Source organism: Neopelma chrysocephalum, unplaced genomic scaffold, assembly GCF_003984885.1.
Source record: "Neopelma chrysocephalum unplaced genomic scaffold, ASM398488v2 Primary Assembly neopelma1_24, whole genome shotgun sequence".
NCBI classification, from domain to species: Eukaryota; Metazoa; Chordata; class Aves; order Passeriformes; family Pipridae; genus Neopelma; species Neopelma chrysocephalum.
In genome coordinates, this window is record NW_020897693.1 from 15,878,204 (window position 1) to 15,891,542 (window position 13,339).

The 13,339-nt window shown below is 42.3% G+C and overlaps 1 protein-coding gene across 2 annotated transcripts in view; it reads right to left on the reverse strand.

Moving 5' to 3' along the window:
- The window catches only part of SYT13 (synaptotagmin 13), a 20,585-nt gene extending 7,492 nt beyond the window's left edge, over positions 1-13,093 (reverse strand). The window contains exons 1-5 of one of the 2 annotated variants that reach the window (XM_027704600.1): positions 12,918-13,093; positions 12,551-12,737; positions 7,235-7,457; positions 5,207-5,347; positions 3,273-3,586 (exon numbers count right to left, since the gene is read on the reverse strand). In XM_027704600.1, coding sequence (XP_027560401.1) covers positions 3,273-3,586; positions 5,207-5,347; positions 7,235-7,457; positions 12,551-12,733 — 861 coding nt within the window. In that variant the 5' untranslated portion in view covers positions 12,734-12,737; positions 12,918-13,093. Of the gene's footprint in view, positions 1-3,272; positions 3,587-5,206; positions 5,348-7,234; positions 7,458-12,550 lie in introns of both variants that reach the window. The other variant, XM_027704608.1, reaches the window with a different exon arrangement.
- Between the last annotated feature and the right edge of the window lie 246 nt (positions 13,094-13,339).

Consider the following 13,339-nt stretch of genomic DNA (forward strand, 5'->3'; position numbering starts at 1 on the left):
CTTTTTCTTTTTCTTTTTCTTTTTCTTTTTCTTTTTCTTTTTCTTTTCTTTTTCTCTTTCTCTTTCTTTATTGTCCTCTTAACCTCTGATCTTTCTGCCCTTCCCTCCCACTTGACATATACAAGCAGCCCTGGAGGCAGAAGTCTGGAGGCAGCCACACCACCACCACTCTCCCCTGGGAGAGCAGTGCAGTTTCTTCCTCAGGAGCCAGCAAGGAAGGAGAGAAATCCCACGCGGTTGTGTGCAGACCTGACAGCCCATGGCAAAGGACGAAAGTGGAGTGGTTATTCTCTCAGTGAGTAGGAGCTTGTGACAGAAATCTGTTTTAGTGTGAGGTTAATGACCCAGAACAGTCAGAGAAAGCCAATGTCAATTCAATGGACTCCCTTTGGACTCCTTAGCATGCTCTATATCCTCTAGGACAGACAGCCCTTCTCTAGGCCATTTCTGTGCTCTGCACTCTTGCTACTAAGTGAGCCATAAATATTTCAAATTAAGTTTTCAGACCGGTACTCAAAACAGGCAAGGACAGGCCCCTGTATGCTCCCTGTGAGCTGATTGACTCTCCAGAAAACATGGCTGTCATCGCTGTCTGGTTTGAATGACTAATTTGTCCTGCAAAATCAGGTGGGAGGCCATTAGCAAGGAAACTTGAAATTCAATCCTAAGTCAGCCCAAGTAAATCTTTTTTTCATGCACTCAGGTAGCAATGAAGGGCTCATATGCATTTCTCTTACATAAATCCTGTCTTAAATTGATGTGGACCTTAAATAAAACCATGCATAAAACCAGGGAGAGATTCAGATGCCTGTATGTTCACTACAAAATAATAGGTGTTTGTACTCATAGGGACAAACCCAAACGCCACCTCAATACAAACCCAGAGTTTAAGCAAGTCATAAGCTGCTTTTGTGTATTTGTCCTCACTACATCTCACCCAGGTGCCATTCTATAGCTCTTGGCTAGAATTTGGTTCCTATAGCTCCAGGCACAGATAGATACAGTGGAGACTGGGGGGGGGTAGGGCTCTGTAGATGTGCACTTATGCATGCATGTATGCACACACACACAAATGTACACATTGTACACAGATCACATCTTGTGCTTATGACTTTCTAACTCCTAGTATCCTGATCAAGTTTTTGACCAGCATGTATCCACATGAAACCAAAACCTGCAATGGTTGGTCTCTGCTGGAGCTTTGCTTGAAGAGACCAAGCCAAAGGTAATTTTCTTTCCCCTTTCTGGGTTTTGTTTTCTTTTGTTTCCATTTTTCTATTAAATCCATAACCTGCATTTTGTGCTGCAACCTTTCCAAGTCATACAACCATCAGAGCTTCAGTCTTCCTTTCTATGCAATAAAGATAAAAAGCATCAAGGGGTCATCAGTGAATTACGTGCAGGGCACCATGAAATCGAAGGAAGTTGCTATGCAAGGACCCACTATCATCACAATCATTAGCAAAGCAGTGGGAGGGAAGGAAGACAAGATAAGGTTATCAGTCTACAGTATCTATGCTTTGCATTGCTCACAGGACTCCATGAATTCCTGAATGATAATTGCATTACCTGGTTAGCTGTGAGCTCCACTCTGAGCTCCTTCCCTTGGGTGTGGGGGAATTACTGGGAAGGTACAAATGAAATTTCTGCCCTTCCTGGCATTTCAAGGTAATGAAGCTCAGTAACTCTGTTCTTGGATGAATGCTGTCAAAAATAGCTCCTCTTTTTTGAACAGCTCTTCCTCCCTCCCTCCCTCTGGTTCTCAATGAATGATTCAGGATCTGTATACAGAAGCTATCTGTGCAATGGTTGGCTCTCTCAGGTCCCAGATGACGCAAATTCAGCTTTCACTTCACATCCTCAGCTCAAACTGGGGCACTGTTCAGCAGTACTGTTGGTGCTAACCTTGTGCTGTCAGCCTGGAGAAGAAATGAATGCTGCCCTGTTCCTATGTGCAGTTGTGAAGCTGGACCAAGGCAGAATTTCCAGTATGTCAGGACTCCTTCACGTGCACTGGAGTGGCAACTGACCATTGCTGTGAACAGGCTGTTCCTTGGGTATTGCTGAAAAAGCAGATGCTTCAGTACAGAGGTCGAGGGGAGGGTTACAGATATTAGACAAATTTTCAGCCTTGTGCTTGAAGTTTATTAAACTAATTTAGACCACACATTTGTTTCTGCTACCCCTGTCTCTGCCAGATGTTTTTTTAGGGTGAACAGTCCTGTTAGTATTCAAGTGGTGATCAGATAAATCAGCATTATTGGAAATCAGAAAAATACTAACTCTGTAATCTGTCTGTGGCCAACTCAGTGGAGAGCCCTCACCCCTGATGGTGACAGGCAGTGATTTATTTCACGATGCTTAGCGACAGCGTTAGTGTTGTTTTGCATTGCTCACCTCATACCACACCAGAGTACAATAGGTACCTATTGTGATGTACCAGTAGCAGCAATAGCAGCACCCTGCTGCCATGTTAAGGATCTTGCTGCTGCTGGAAGAATAACTCGGTCCATGGCAGGGGAAAGGCTTCTGAGGAAATGTGCAAGAAGTTAGTGCTCATGAAGCATCCCCTTTACCTACTTCAAGTACTGTTGGAATACTTCTCTCCATTTTCCCTGTTTATGCTGCTGGGAAGATGTGGGTAAGGAAGGAAAGGAAGGTTTTGTTGTTTAAGAAAACCAACACAATGTAATGAATGATATTTTGACATCTCCCAGAGCAAATAGCTGTGGTTGATCCCAGTAAGAATAAGTGGTCTTCAGTCCAACATTTCAATCCCAACAATGTATTTGACTCCTAGCTTAAGGCTCCCTGGAACACCACCGTATGCCCTACCAATACACTGCTTTGCAGAGTCCCTCCATCAGGCTCTGTAGGCACTCTATGGTATTTCAGCTCTTGCCACTGTGGTCCTGTATCACAAATTCTCAGAAACTCACACACCTTTTCCTAGACATAGCTTTTGAATTACAGATGTCAGTGTCAGATTGTCATGGTATTGAGGAGGAGCTGAGGGAGTTGTGACACATGTTAACTACTGGGAGCGGTAGATGGAAAGACTGAGTTGATGGGCCTCTGCTTCCAAAATGGTTATTTACAAACCATCACAGAGCACTGCTGAGTGACCTCTGCAGTCCCACATCACCCCTCTAAACCTGCTCCAAACAAATAAAGCCACCCACCCATATGGAGCCATCTAGCAAAAGGGCTTCTCTTGTCCGAACTATTAATCATTAGGGTTTCTGGACTACCAACACAGACTGAGTCCATACCTTCTCTGGACTCTTTAGCCTTTCCCACTGGGCCTTCCCAAAGGATTCCTCCATCTCAGCAAGGTTCAGTTTGAGTTCCCCCACAATGCTGTGTCTGGAGAACTTGTCGCAGTTTCTCAGGGTGAGAGTCAGTGTCCCTTCTGGCATCTCCTCCTCAGTTAGTGGAAATCGCAGGACCTCCTCCCAAAGAGTGTGAAGTACCTTCTTCTTCAGCTCTGTCTGAGCCTCAGCAATACCAGACTTGCTCACCAATGTGCCCAGTATGTAGCAATGGCAGCCAGCATCTTGGTCCACAGTCATTCTGCCATGCATAGCTGGAAAAGATTGATAGTAAGGACCTCTCACAAAAGACAACCCTGAAATATCTGTGGCTAAATTGCTTATTTAATGAGAGCCATAAAATAAAACAGCTGCATAGACATTGATCCCTGTTCCTGCTTGCATGGGGCAGACTAAGCTGTGGGCTCATGCTGTGGTGTTTTCCTCATGCTACACATTGTCCCTGTCCTTCTGCCACTGCAGAAGGATGCTGCAAGTGTTTGGGAGAGCAGCAGCTGAGTTCAAGGGAACATGGTCTGTTGAAAGATGCAGAACAGCAATGAGATATGACAGCATGGCACAGGGATTGGCAGCTCTGATTTACTTTTACCTTGGAACACAAAAAGAGCTTCTTACAAAGACTTTAAAAGCAGGAAGATCAGTCACAGACATCAGAAATGGGATAGACCTCCCCCTTGGCACACGATCATCCCTGCAGGCCAGTGGGGGATAAGTCTGAGGGTTATTGCATTCAGCTCGTTCAACCACTGGTAAATGAATCTGTCAGAAGCCATCCCACAGCCCAAAAGATCTGTGTCAAGAGACGGTCATCCTTAATTTTATATCGCTTTTATGTTGAAAAGCCTAGAGCGAGAATGGCATTTCACACTCTTCAATTGCATCAACAGAATTGCACTATCTTCTCCACAGCAAGAGGACCACACCTTTCTCCAAGGGGTTGTGGAGCATCAGGACTTTATGGACAAAACTGCTGTCCTTGCTGCAGCCAGTCCAAGCATAGCTGCTCCTGAGTTGCCAGGACCACAGGGCATGGGTCAAAGGGCTCTCCTGGCTTCTCAGGGGAGCAGAACTAGGGAGCAGACCCCACCCCTTCCCTGGTGGCACTACGGTACCCAGGGAGGAGCATGCGCACAGGAGTGCCAGGGTGGCAGCCAGCAGGCGTGGGTGTCCATGCTGGAGGGGAACTGTGTGCTTGCTACTGGCATCAGGCCCACAGCAGTGGCTGCCATTCAGCACCTTTTCAGTTCTCACTTCAGAGGGTGTGATTTGATTGGGTTTCCACAGAGCTCTGCACTGTGCATGAATTATTCAGTCAGCTTATTTTACTTTCCCAGAGGAACTGATGATGCTCCAGCCCCGAGTGGAGAAGCTGTTACAGTTGTCAGTTCCCACTTCAGAGAGTGACACAGAACCTGGCTGCTTGGCCAAGCACAGCCAGAGGGTTCTTCCTCAAAATAAGTCTGGCATCTCCAGCTTGGCCTTTGATTTGACTTGAGGAAGAGGCAGTAGGAAGTGGGTCAAGTTGAAGAAGGAAAGGTAGAGACAGGAGGGAGATAGTAACCCCCTTCCCCTCCACCCCCAAAGGAAAATATAAAAAGAAGAGGTTGCTTTGTACCATGTCTGGGATTGGAGGAACCCATCATGGTTCCTGAATTCTGCTTTTGAGCTGTGCAAACAATTGTTCCCAAGCCATGCCCTGCACTCTCACTTCGAGCAGTGACATTGCCAGATACTTCTGTTCTACAAGCCCAGAACCAATGAAACATCCAGTGATCCTGAGAACACATGTTGGTTTTAAGGTAGGAGGGGAACTTTCTATAAATGTAATCAATAGGTGTCTTGTACCTTCGAATCAGAAGGTCTCTGCCCCTTACCTTCCAGAAGTGCCACACGCAGCTCGGCTCTTTGTTGATCATACGCAAGGGAGTAGTGCAGCTCAGGGGCCTGGTTACAGCTGGCTGCCCTCTCAGGGTTCAAGTGCTCTGTGACACACACATCCTTTACCACACCTGGAACTGAAATAACCCCTTTAGCAAGCAGGTCTTCACCTTCCCAAGAGAACTAATCCACACTGTCTTGACTCAGCTTTTCTAAATGTCTTACTATTCCTGCACCTTTTATGCAGGAATATAATTTATTTTCCTTCTTCATCCATCATCATATCTCATTTTTGCTCTGTTTACTCTCACTTTCAGCTCTTTCTACAGCACCTGGACAGGACTTTTGCAGTCCACCACATTGTGCTTTATCATGGTTCTTTTACCTTGTTCTTAGGCCAAGGTGTCTAAATGATACTCATTACTTGTTATATTGTTTAATGTTGGTTTAACTTGCATTGTTAAATTGAATCTTATATTCTCTGTCATGAGAATGTGAGTCTGCTTTTGAGCTGCTATGCAATTCTGCATCAGGTCAGGCCTCTCTAAAAGTGTTTTTAGATTTTAACAAAAAGTCTTTGTCATGCAAAAGACATCTAATTCCATAGCACCTGATCAGGTTGAAGGCAATGAACTTGGGAATCCAGGAGACAGTTTTTCCATGTGTGATTTTGGAGCTGAGTATGTATTTCATACTGAAATAAAGCAAGTTGCAAGACTAAAAGAGAAGCCAGAGATTTTTGTCATCAAAAGCTGTAATCTGCCAGGTCAGTTCTGATTCACATGGAAAACTATACCAGGACCAGCACATTTCCTTCTCAAAATCTGAGATACAGTTTAGACCAGTTCATTGTGGCATCAAAAGGAGAATGCAACAATTCTTGCTTCATTTTAGCACCACTTGAGCTATGAAATCAGGCACAGCAGGAAGGAAACTTGCTTGTACCATTAGCAGTGCAGAGAGGCTCTTACACCAACACACTTACATAAAGCTTTAGCCTAAATGCAGCCATCATTCTTCATTCTCTCACCCTATAATCTTCTTCCTGACACCTAAGGATGTGTCTCAGACAGTCTCTTCCTCCAATGCAGCTGCTTCCCATGGTACTTTCTTTTCCATACTCATAAGTCTCAGGGTGGAGGATTGAATGTAGCAATCATCCTTCCAGAACGGCAAAAATATAATCTCAAGCAATTAAAAAAACCCAAAAAGAATATTCAATAAAAATCATGACAGATGGCATTGGCTCTCTGGCAAATCTTCAGGAAGGTTTTATTAGCATGATAGCCAGAAGAGTCAATTATCCTGTTAAAAGATAACTGTGAAGTTAAAAATCGGTATGGAAGCAACCTGGCTATGCTGCCAGATGTATATAATTAACATTGCATTTTCTCTCAGGCTCCAGAAATCTTATGTTTCAGGTTTTGGAGTGTACCCGTTCGGGCTGGATGGGAAACAGGAATTCTGTGTGGCGAAAATATTTGAGGTGTCAGCCTTCAGTTTCACTGTACATTAGAAAAAACCAAGACCATCTCACCAAACCAGTGGAAAAAAAGGAGCAGAGAAAATTAGAAGCTTCAATCCCCACTGTCCCTGACAAGGACAGTTGCTGGACAGCTGACATTTGTCCTGGAGGAGATACTCTGCCCAATTTTCGCCAGATATTTCACACATACTCTAACAACTGCTCTCAGTAAAACTACACTAAATGCACTTTTTTACAGACTGTTTGCTACCAGTGAGCCAGATTCTTCAACACAAAAGATGTTCAGTTAAAAAAAAAACATTACAACAAGACACAATACAGCTTTGTTATCTGAATGTTCTGATGAACTCCATGACTACCTTCTATTAAACAAATGTATTGAAGACAGAACTCACAGTGCTCATAAAAAGAGAATGAAAACCATCCCATATTTTCATTTTCACATTTATTTCTCTAAGAAAAATCACATTATGTTCAGAAGTATCACAGATCTATACCCAGAAAAGCAATTGTTAGTCCGAAGACCAAAAGCTCCTACCGTTTTGAGGGAGAACAAACAGCTCTTCATTGACTTGTATCTTCATCCTGTTCTCATCCAAACCAGTATGTTTTCCAGTAGCTGGTTCTTCTGTTGTCTTCAGAGAGTACTGCGTGTAGTTAACAATTTCAGGTGAAGTTACTACTGGTTTAGGGCCATAAATGTTGGGAAACTTCAGGAGTGCTCGAGGCTGTACTGGCTCTGCGGTTTTCTTAATGTTGAACTGAAAATTAAAACTTTGTTTATTACTTTGAACTAATTAGACTAATTCTTCCAATTCTCACAGCATTAAATGAGCTGAGAAGAAGAGAGAAAAAGTAGTGCCTCTGGTCAGTCCTATCATCATTTTTTCTTGTGTTGTAGAAACCACTAACTGTATGTCCGGAGACTTTCTTGCCAAAGCTGATACCCTTCTACTTGGTAGATGTCTTGTCTACTTGGTGTATGTCTTTTCAGATTTATTTCTCTACAGATGTTTGGTTGCAAAAAAAAAAAAAAAAAAAAAGATATGTTCTTATAATTTGATTTTTCCTCTGTTTCTGTACCAGTTAATCTTTCCATAAGTCTGTGTTTCCTCTTAGCACAGAAATTAATCATTAAGTTAATTTTGCTGTGATTAATGCATGGTAATTTTTACCTTGAATTCAAATCCAAGAACAAGAGGCTACAGCCATCCACAGGCTTTAGAATATTTTGAATGTGTAGTAAGCATTAGAATGGGAGACAGGTCATATAGTCACTTGGATCAAGTACGACCATGGTATAATAAGAAAAAGGAGAACTGGTTGAACAAATGAGCTCTGAAATGAAATACCAAGAGTAGTTGATTAAATGGTCATCTCAGCCTTTTGGATTATCTCCTGGCTTTCTAGACCAGAGCTCCAACTGACCCTCAGACACACATTTCCTCTTTATTACACCGGGATTGAAATTTGGATTGATGCCTGAGTTTGTTCTTAACACTTCGATTCCCTGCTGAATCATGAACATGGGATGAGCAGAAGAACCTAAAAGACAGTGCAATGCTCAGGGAGTCCAAGCAAAGGTTGGCACAAAGGCATTATTGTTCTCCCTAAACAAAGAAAAATATTTTAGTGGAATAGAACAGTCCTCTTTTCCTTGTGTCCCAAGAAAGGATCCAGTCTGCTTACAACTGAAATCATTCCTGGTTCATTTATGTTTGGATTCATCAATGGGGAAGAACAAAAGCTGACTAGCAAATGACCCCAATCCTTGCAACAGATTTTATTAGTGTTTCCAAAACATGAGAGACAAAAAGCAGAAGTAAAACAGCCATTTTGGTTGATTATTGTGCGGTGGGATTATCTCCAACCTTGCTGCCTGCCAACCTATTTTGTGTCAAGATTGAGAGTGAGACAGAAAAGGTTCATAATTGTAATTAAAGTTTTTCATTAGTCTTATTGTTTCCTATTAATAATGAATGTAGATGACGCCCGAAGCACTTGTCTGTGTTGGGACTTCAAGGTCCCAGCTTGTATGCCCAGAGGAAGCATACCTATTTCTCAAGAAACAGAGTCTGAAGAAAGAGAGCAGTCTTGGATGTTGGCTATTTAGTCATATTCTGCTTATGGAGATCCTAGTACCATGGTTACATACACTTGGCAGTGGTAGAGAATTAATTAGATCAGTGATTCCATCCTCTCAAGACAGCCAGTGCGTCAGTGTTTAGGAAGTTTACCATGTAATATAGCATTTTGTCTTGTCTAATTTTAAGGGGTCTGAATAAGAAGTAGGTTGAAAAAAAAAAGATGTCACTGTGTGCCATCCTCACCCAGTGTTCAGCTGAGTTTAGATATTATGTAAGTCGTAGGGTGTGGGCCTGTAAGTGAGATCCCTCTTTCAGAGATGTGAGCCTCATCAATCCCCTAGGATATGTGAAGTTACTCATCCAAACCTTAAATGCAGTTTTCCATTCTTCTAAAATTAAAGTAAACCAACCAACCAAAATATGTGAGGAATCGCTGGATAACAGCTTGAAAAGCCAGGATGCTTTTGTTGTGCAGAGGCATTATATCTAGCACACATACAGGGCCTGACATGGTGGTCAGTCTCTGCTGTTCTCTCTCCTGAAGCTGCTGCATAAGGCTGATGTCCTACCAGGCATTGGGCATCACACCAGAGCCCCATGCCTGCATTGCTCTGTGCTGCTAGCACATGAAGCACTTTGAGATCCTTTGGGATGAAAACACCATACAAGTTTGAAGTATTGCTAGTACAATCTTTTCTTCCTCTTGCTAAAAGTCAGGCAGGCTTTAGTCAGGAAATCCATCAGCACACAGGAACTAAGAGCTCCACTGGGTCTAAATATTCCTCTTGTCTGTCTGCTCTGCAGAATTAGAGATGAGAGACATATGCAAGCACAGTGGGACTAGCCCACCCCCTCTTCCAACTGCATCTGCCTCTGTTTATTATTTTGCTGCCAGCTCTTTTTCCAAGTGCTATCTGCTAATCCAGTTACATAGCAGTGCCCTGTGGAAGTTTTCTTTGCAAATCAGCAGCAGTGTCTTAAATAAAGAGATGAACAGGACAGTTCAGACAATTTTGTAATAATGCATGAAAGCAAACACACCAAAAGTAGCAAGGAGGCTGCAACTGACCCTTCAGGGTCCCTGGCCAGTGTCACTCAAACAAAGGGCCATTGCTGCACATGTTTAGGAATCTTCATTCTGCAGGCTTTGCTGAGACTTTGCATATTTACAGCAGTTTTTCATTGTTCTGTAGATGTATCTTTGTGTTTGAACTCTTCCTCCTCACGTATGCAGGGCATGTCCACAGGGAGCCTCTGTCTATAGCAAATACAAGCATCGCTGTCATGGGAGACATGCCAAGCGAATAAAATGCAGACTTGCTTCATCTTTCTTTTGTCATCTCTGTTTATCTGAATCAGTTGTCCTGACAGGCTTCAATAATTAAGTATGTCAAACACTGACTAGGACATACTGTGTACTAATGTAGTCAGAAAAAAGTCTCAACAGAACAATTTATAAACATAGACAGAGATGATAAAATTTCATATGCTCCAAACTCAAATTGAGATTCATTCCTTGGAGGTATATAGACTGATTCTGAATCAGTGACAGCATAGGAAAATGTATGTTCCTGGCAAGAAAACTGTTTTAATCGGAAAGAATTGCTAAACATACAGAATATGCAAACTAAGAACATTTTGCGCTTTCTGTGACAGAATGTTCACTTGGATGCTATAATTTGGCCAGGTTTCTTTAAAAACTCCAAAGCCAGTAACATTAGAAATAATACTTCAAATTAAAAAGTCTACAATGCTAAAAGAATGCAATCACTCAGGTAGTAGTGATACATTGAGGGCAGGTTGAATAATTTGATCCCTTGTTGGTCAAATACTGGAGTAAGTCATGGCAAAACTTGATGAATGTAAAAATATTGTAAGGACCATGAGTTGTTGGGTACTTGAGGCTTAATTGGACAATATGGAGACAATGCTTATTTCAGTTGTGTAAAAAGGATAACACGCCAGTGGACAAGGTCCAGGGTGGATTAACACTTTCACAAGGTGCTTCCCAAAAGGCATATAAAAGAAAAGAAGTCCAGTTCAAGGATGGAGTTAAAATAAAGATCTGAGATGTTTCTGAGGTAGATTACAACAACAAAAAGTCTCTTATAGAAAGAGCCTCATGGTAAAGTTGTCTGTGGATAGTGTTACTCCAGAGAACAGCTAGAAAAATTGCTATACAAAGTGATATGGCTGTCAAAGTTACACATTTCTCATTCATGTTAACAGTAAACTTGGAAAATCTCAGCATCATCATACGTTCTTATATACAGACATTGGCAAATCCCCTGTATAGGGTAGCAAAGACAAGAAAGGAGCCTGAAAAGGATAGGACTAAGCTATCAAACAGAAGAGCAGGTGAAATTCATCCTAAGAAAATGCAAACTAGTACTAGGAGTCATTCACCATGCTCATGGATGAATGCTCAGAATTAGCAGCAATCTCTTGAGAAGTCCTAAACTCCATGCAGATGTTAATCCATGGTCAGCAGAGCCTTCCTTCCTCACTTCCCTTTCCCTCTCCAGTAATCACAAGTTCTGGTAATGCCATTCTGTATATCTGCACCAGTTCTTACAATACAGTTTGTAGATTTGATCATCTTTCCTCAGAATAAACTGTAACAGGAGCACGAAGAAGGTTTCTTTTCTATTAAAAGCCTAAGAGTGGAAGCCAAAGAGAGACTGAATATTTAATTATAAACGTTACAGAGAAGTTCAATTAGGACTCCTGCTACACACTTTAAGAATACAAAAATAATAGGCAACTCAAATAATTAAAAGACAAACAAAGACTTATACAATGGATCACTGGCCTTTGGAATTGGCTATATGGCTTAACACTTGGTTAAATGGCTAAGTGAAAGTGAAAAGGATGCAGGCAAATACAAATATCAGAAGCAACAGCCAATAGGTAATACTTTCAGAGACTGACTATACCTCATGCTAAAGACCATAGTCAACCAAGGAAATCATCCAACATTTCCATTTGAAGAAGAGATTCCCATTAATAAGTATATTAGAAGTGTCCTATAATTTCCCTTGTTCTCTCTTGCACTGAGCTTAGGAGTAAATCAGGGCATTTGGATTCTAACAAGAATAAAAGAGCACACAGGGATGCCCGACATGTTTCATACTCCACATGGCTCTTACAGTAAGTGAAAAAGAAATTCACAATGTGATGAGATTGTCCAGTCATCACAGTCTAGATTCTCACTTGCTTTTTATTGTAATTTGAATGCCTTGTTTTAGCTTCACACATAATTAGTTAGAGGGGCAGAGGGAGGAGGAAGAGGGAAGGTTTTCACAAGAAATCAGCTGTTGACAGGGAACTATCCTGTAAGAACTGTAAGATATTTTGAATAGAGTTAAATAGCTGCTATATGAGATCTCAGCAGGAGTCATCTCTTTTTCACAATGCTGCATGCCACCTGGTACAGTCCAGTCTTCTCCTCTCAGTAAATTATTTCTCTTGTGATCTATCTTGACAGCTAAACACCATTTCCAGTCCTTCTCCCCCATTTTTGCCATTAACAGCTTTCTCTTTGGCAACGAGGCAGCTGTCTCCTGCTCCAGTAATTCTGTGTGTTACCCAGCTCATCTCTGTTTTTCCCTCACTCCTCCTCCCACTAGCATGTTGTTACATCCTGAACACAGTAAGCAGATAAACAGGCAGCATAAATCACATGCTGAGTAGCCTAACAGGGAAGTTGCATTCTCAACTTCTGCATTTAAGAAAAATCACAGAGTAAATTAGAGACTGTGTCTTACTTGCTGGACTGGCTGAAGCACGCTGGGCTTAGGATTTTCCGTCTCCTCCTCTTGGTCCTTTTCTGAGAGTCCTTTCCCAGGTTGCTTGCATTTGCAGAAGCAGGTGAGACCGCAGAGGGCAAGGATGCTAGTTGCAGTCCCTAAGGTAGCCCCCAGGGCTATAACTGGAGCAGACAAAACCATTGTCCTGCGTTGCACAGAACAGAAAAAGCAGAAACCCTGTGACTATCCTATGCCCTGCAAGAGCAGCTCTCCCACATCCACTCCGATTTTTAGCCTGGCTTCATTCTCCTTGGAAGTCTGAAAGCAATTCTGTTGTGCAGAAAAGAAAAGGGACCAATCTAGAGACACAGATAAATCATCCCACCTTTGCTAGGCAACAAGGCTACCTTTCTATCCTGATGATGGAGGTTCTGCTCCAGGTCACGTTAAGGAAATAGTGATTGTAGTGCCTGCAATCTCCATGTAACTGCAAACAGGCAGTTTTCATTGAAGCCTTTTTTCCAGCTCCACTGGGAAAAGTCTGATGTGTGATAGAGAGGAAAGACGTCAGCAGAAGGGGCTGGCCTTGCTAGCTAACTCACAGAAAGTGCATCCAAATGTTTGATCAGCTCACTAGCAATATTTCTCAGGCCTGGCTTGCTGATATGCTCAAGAGATTGAATTTTTCTGCTTTAAGGCAAAGATAGTGACCGCCAAAAGCTGCTGGCCTGAGAAGCCATGTTATGATAACATTGCATGATACTCTATAGTCAGAGTAAAGCCTGTGTGAAAGCCAGGCAAAACTTT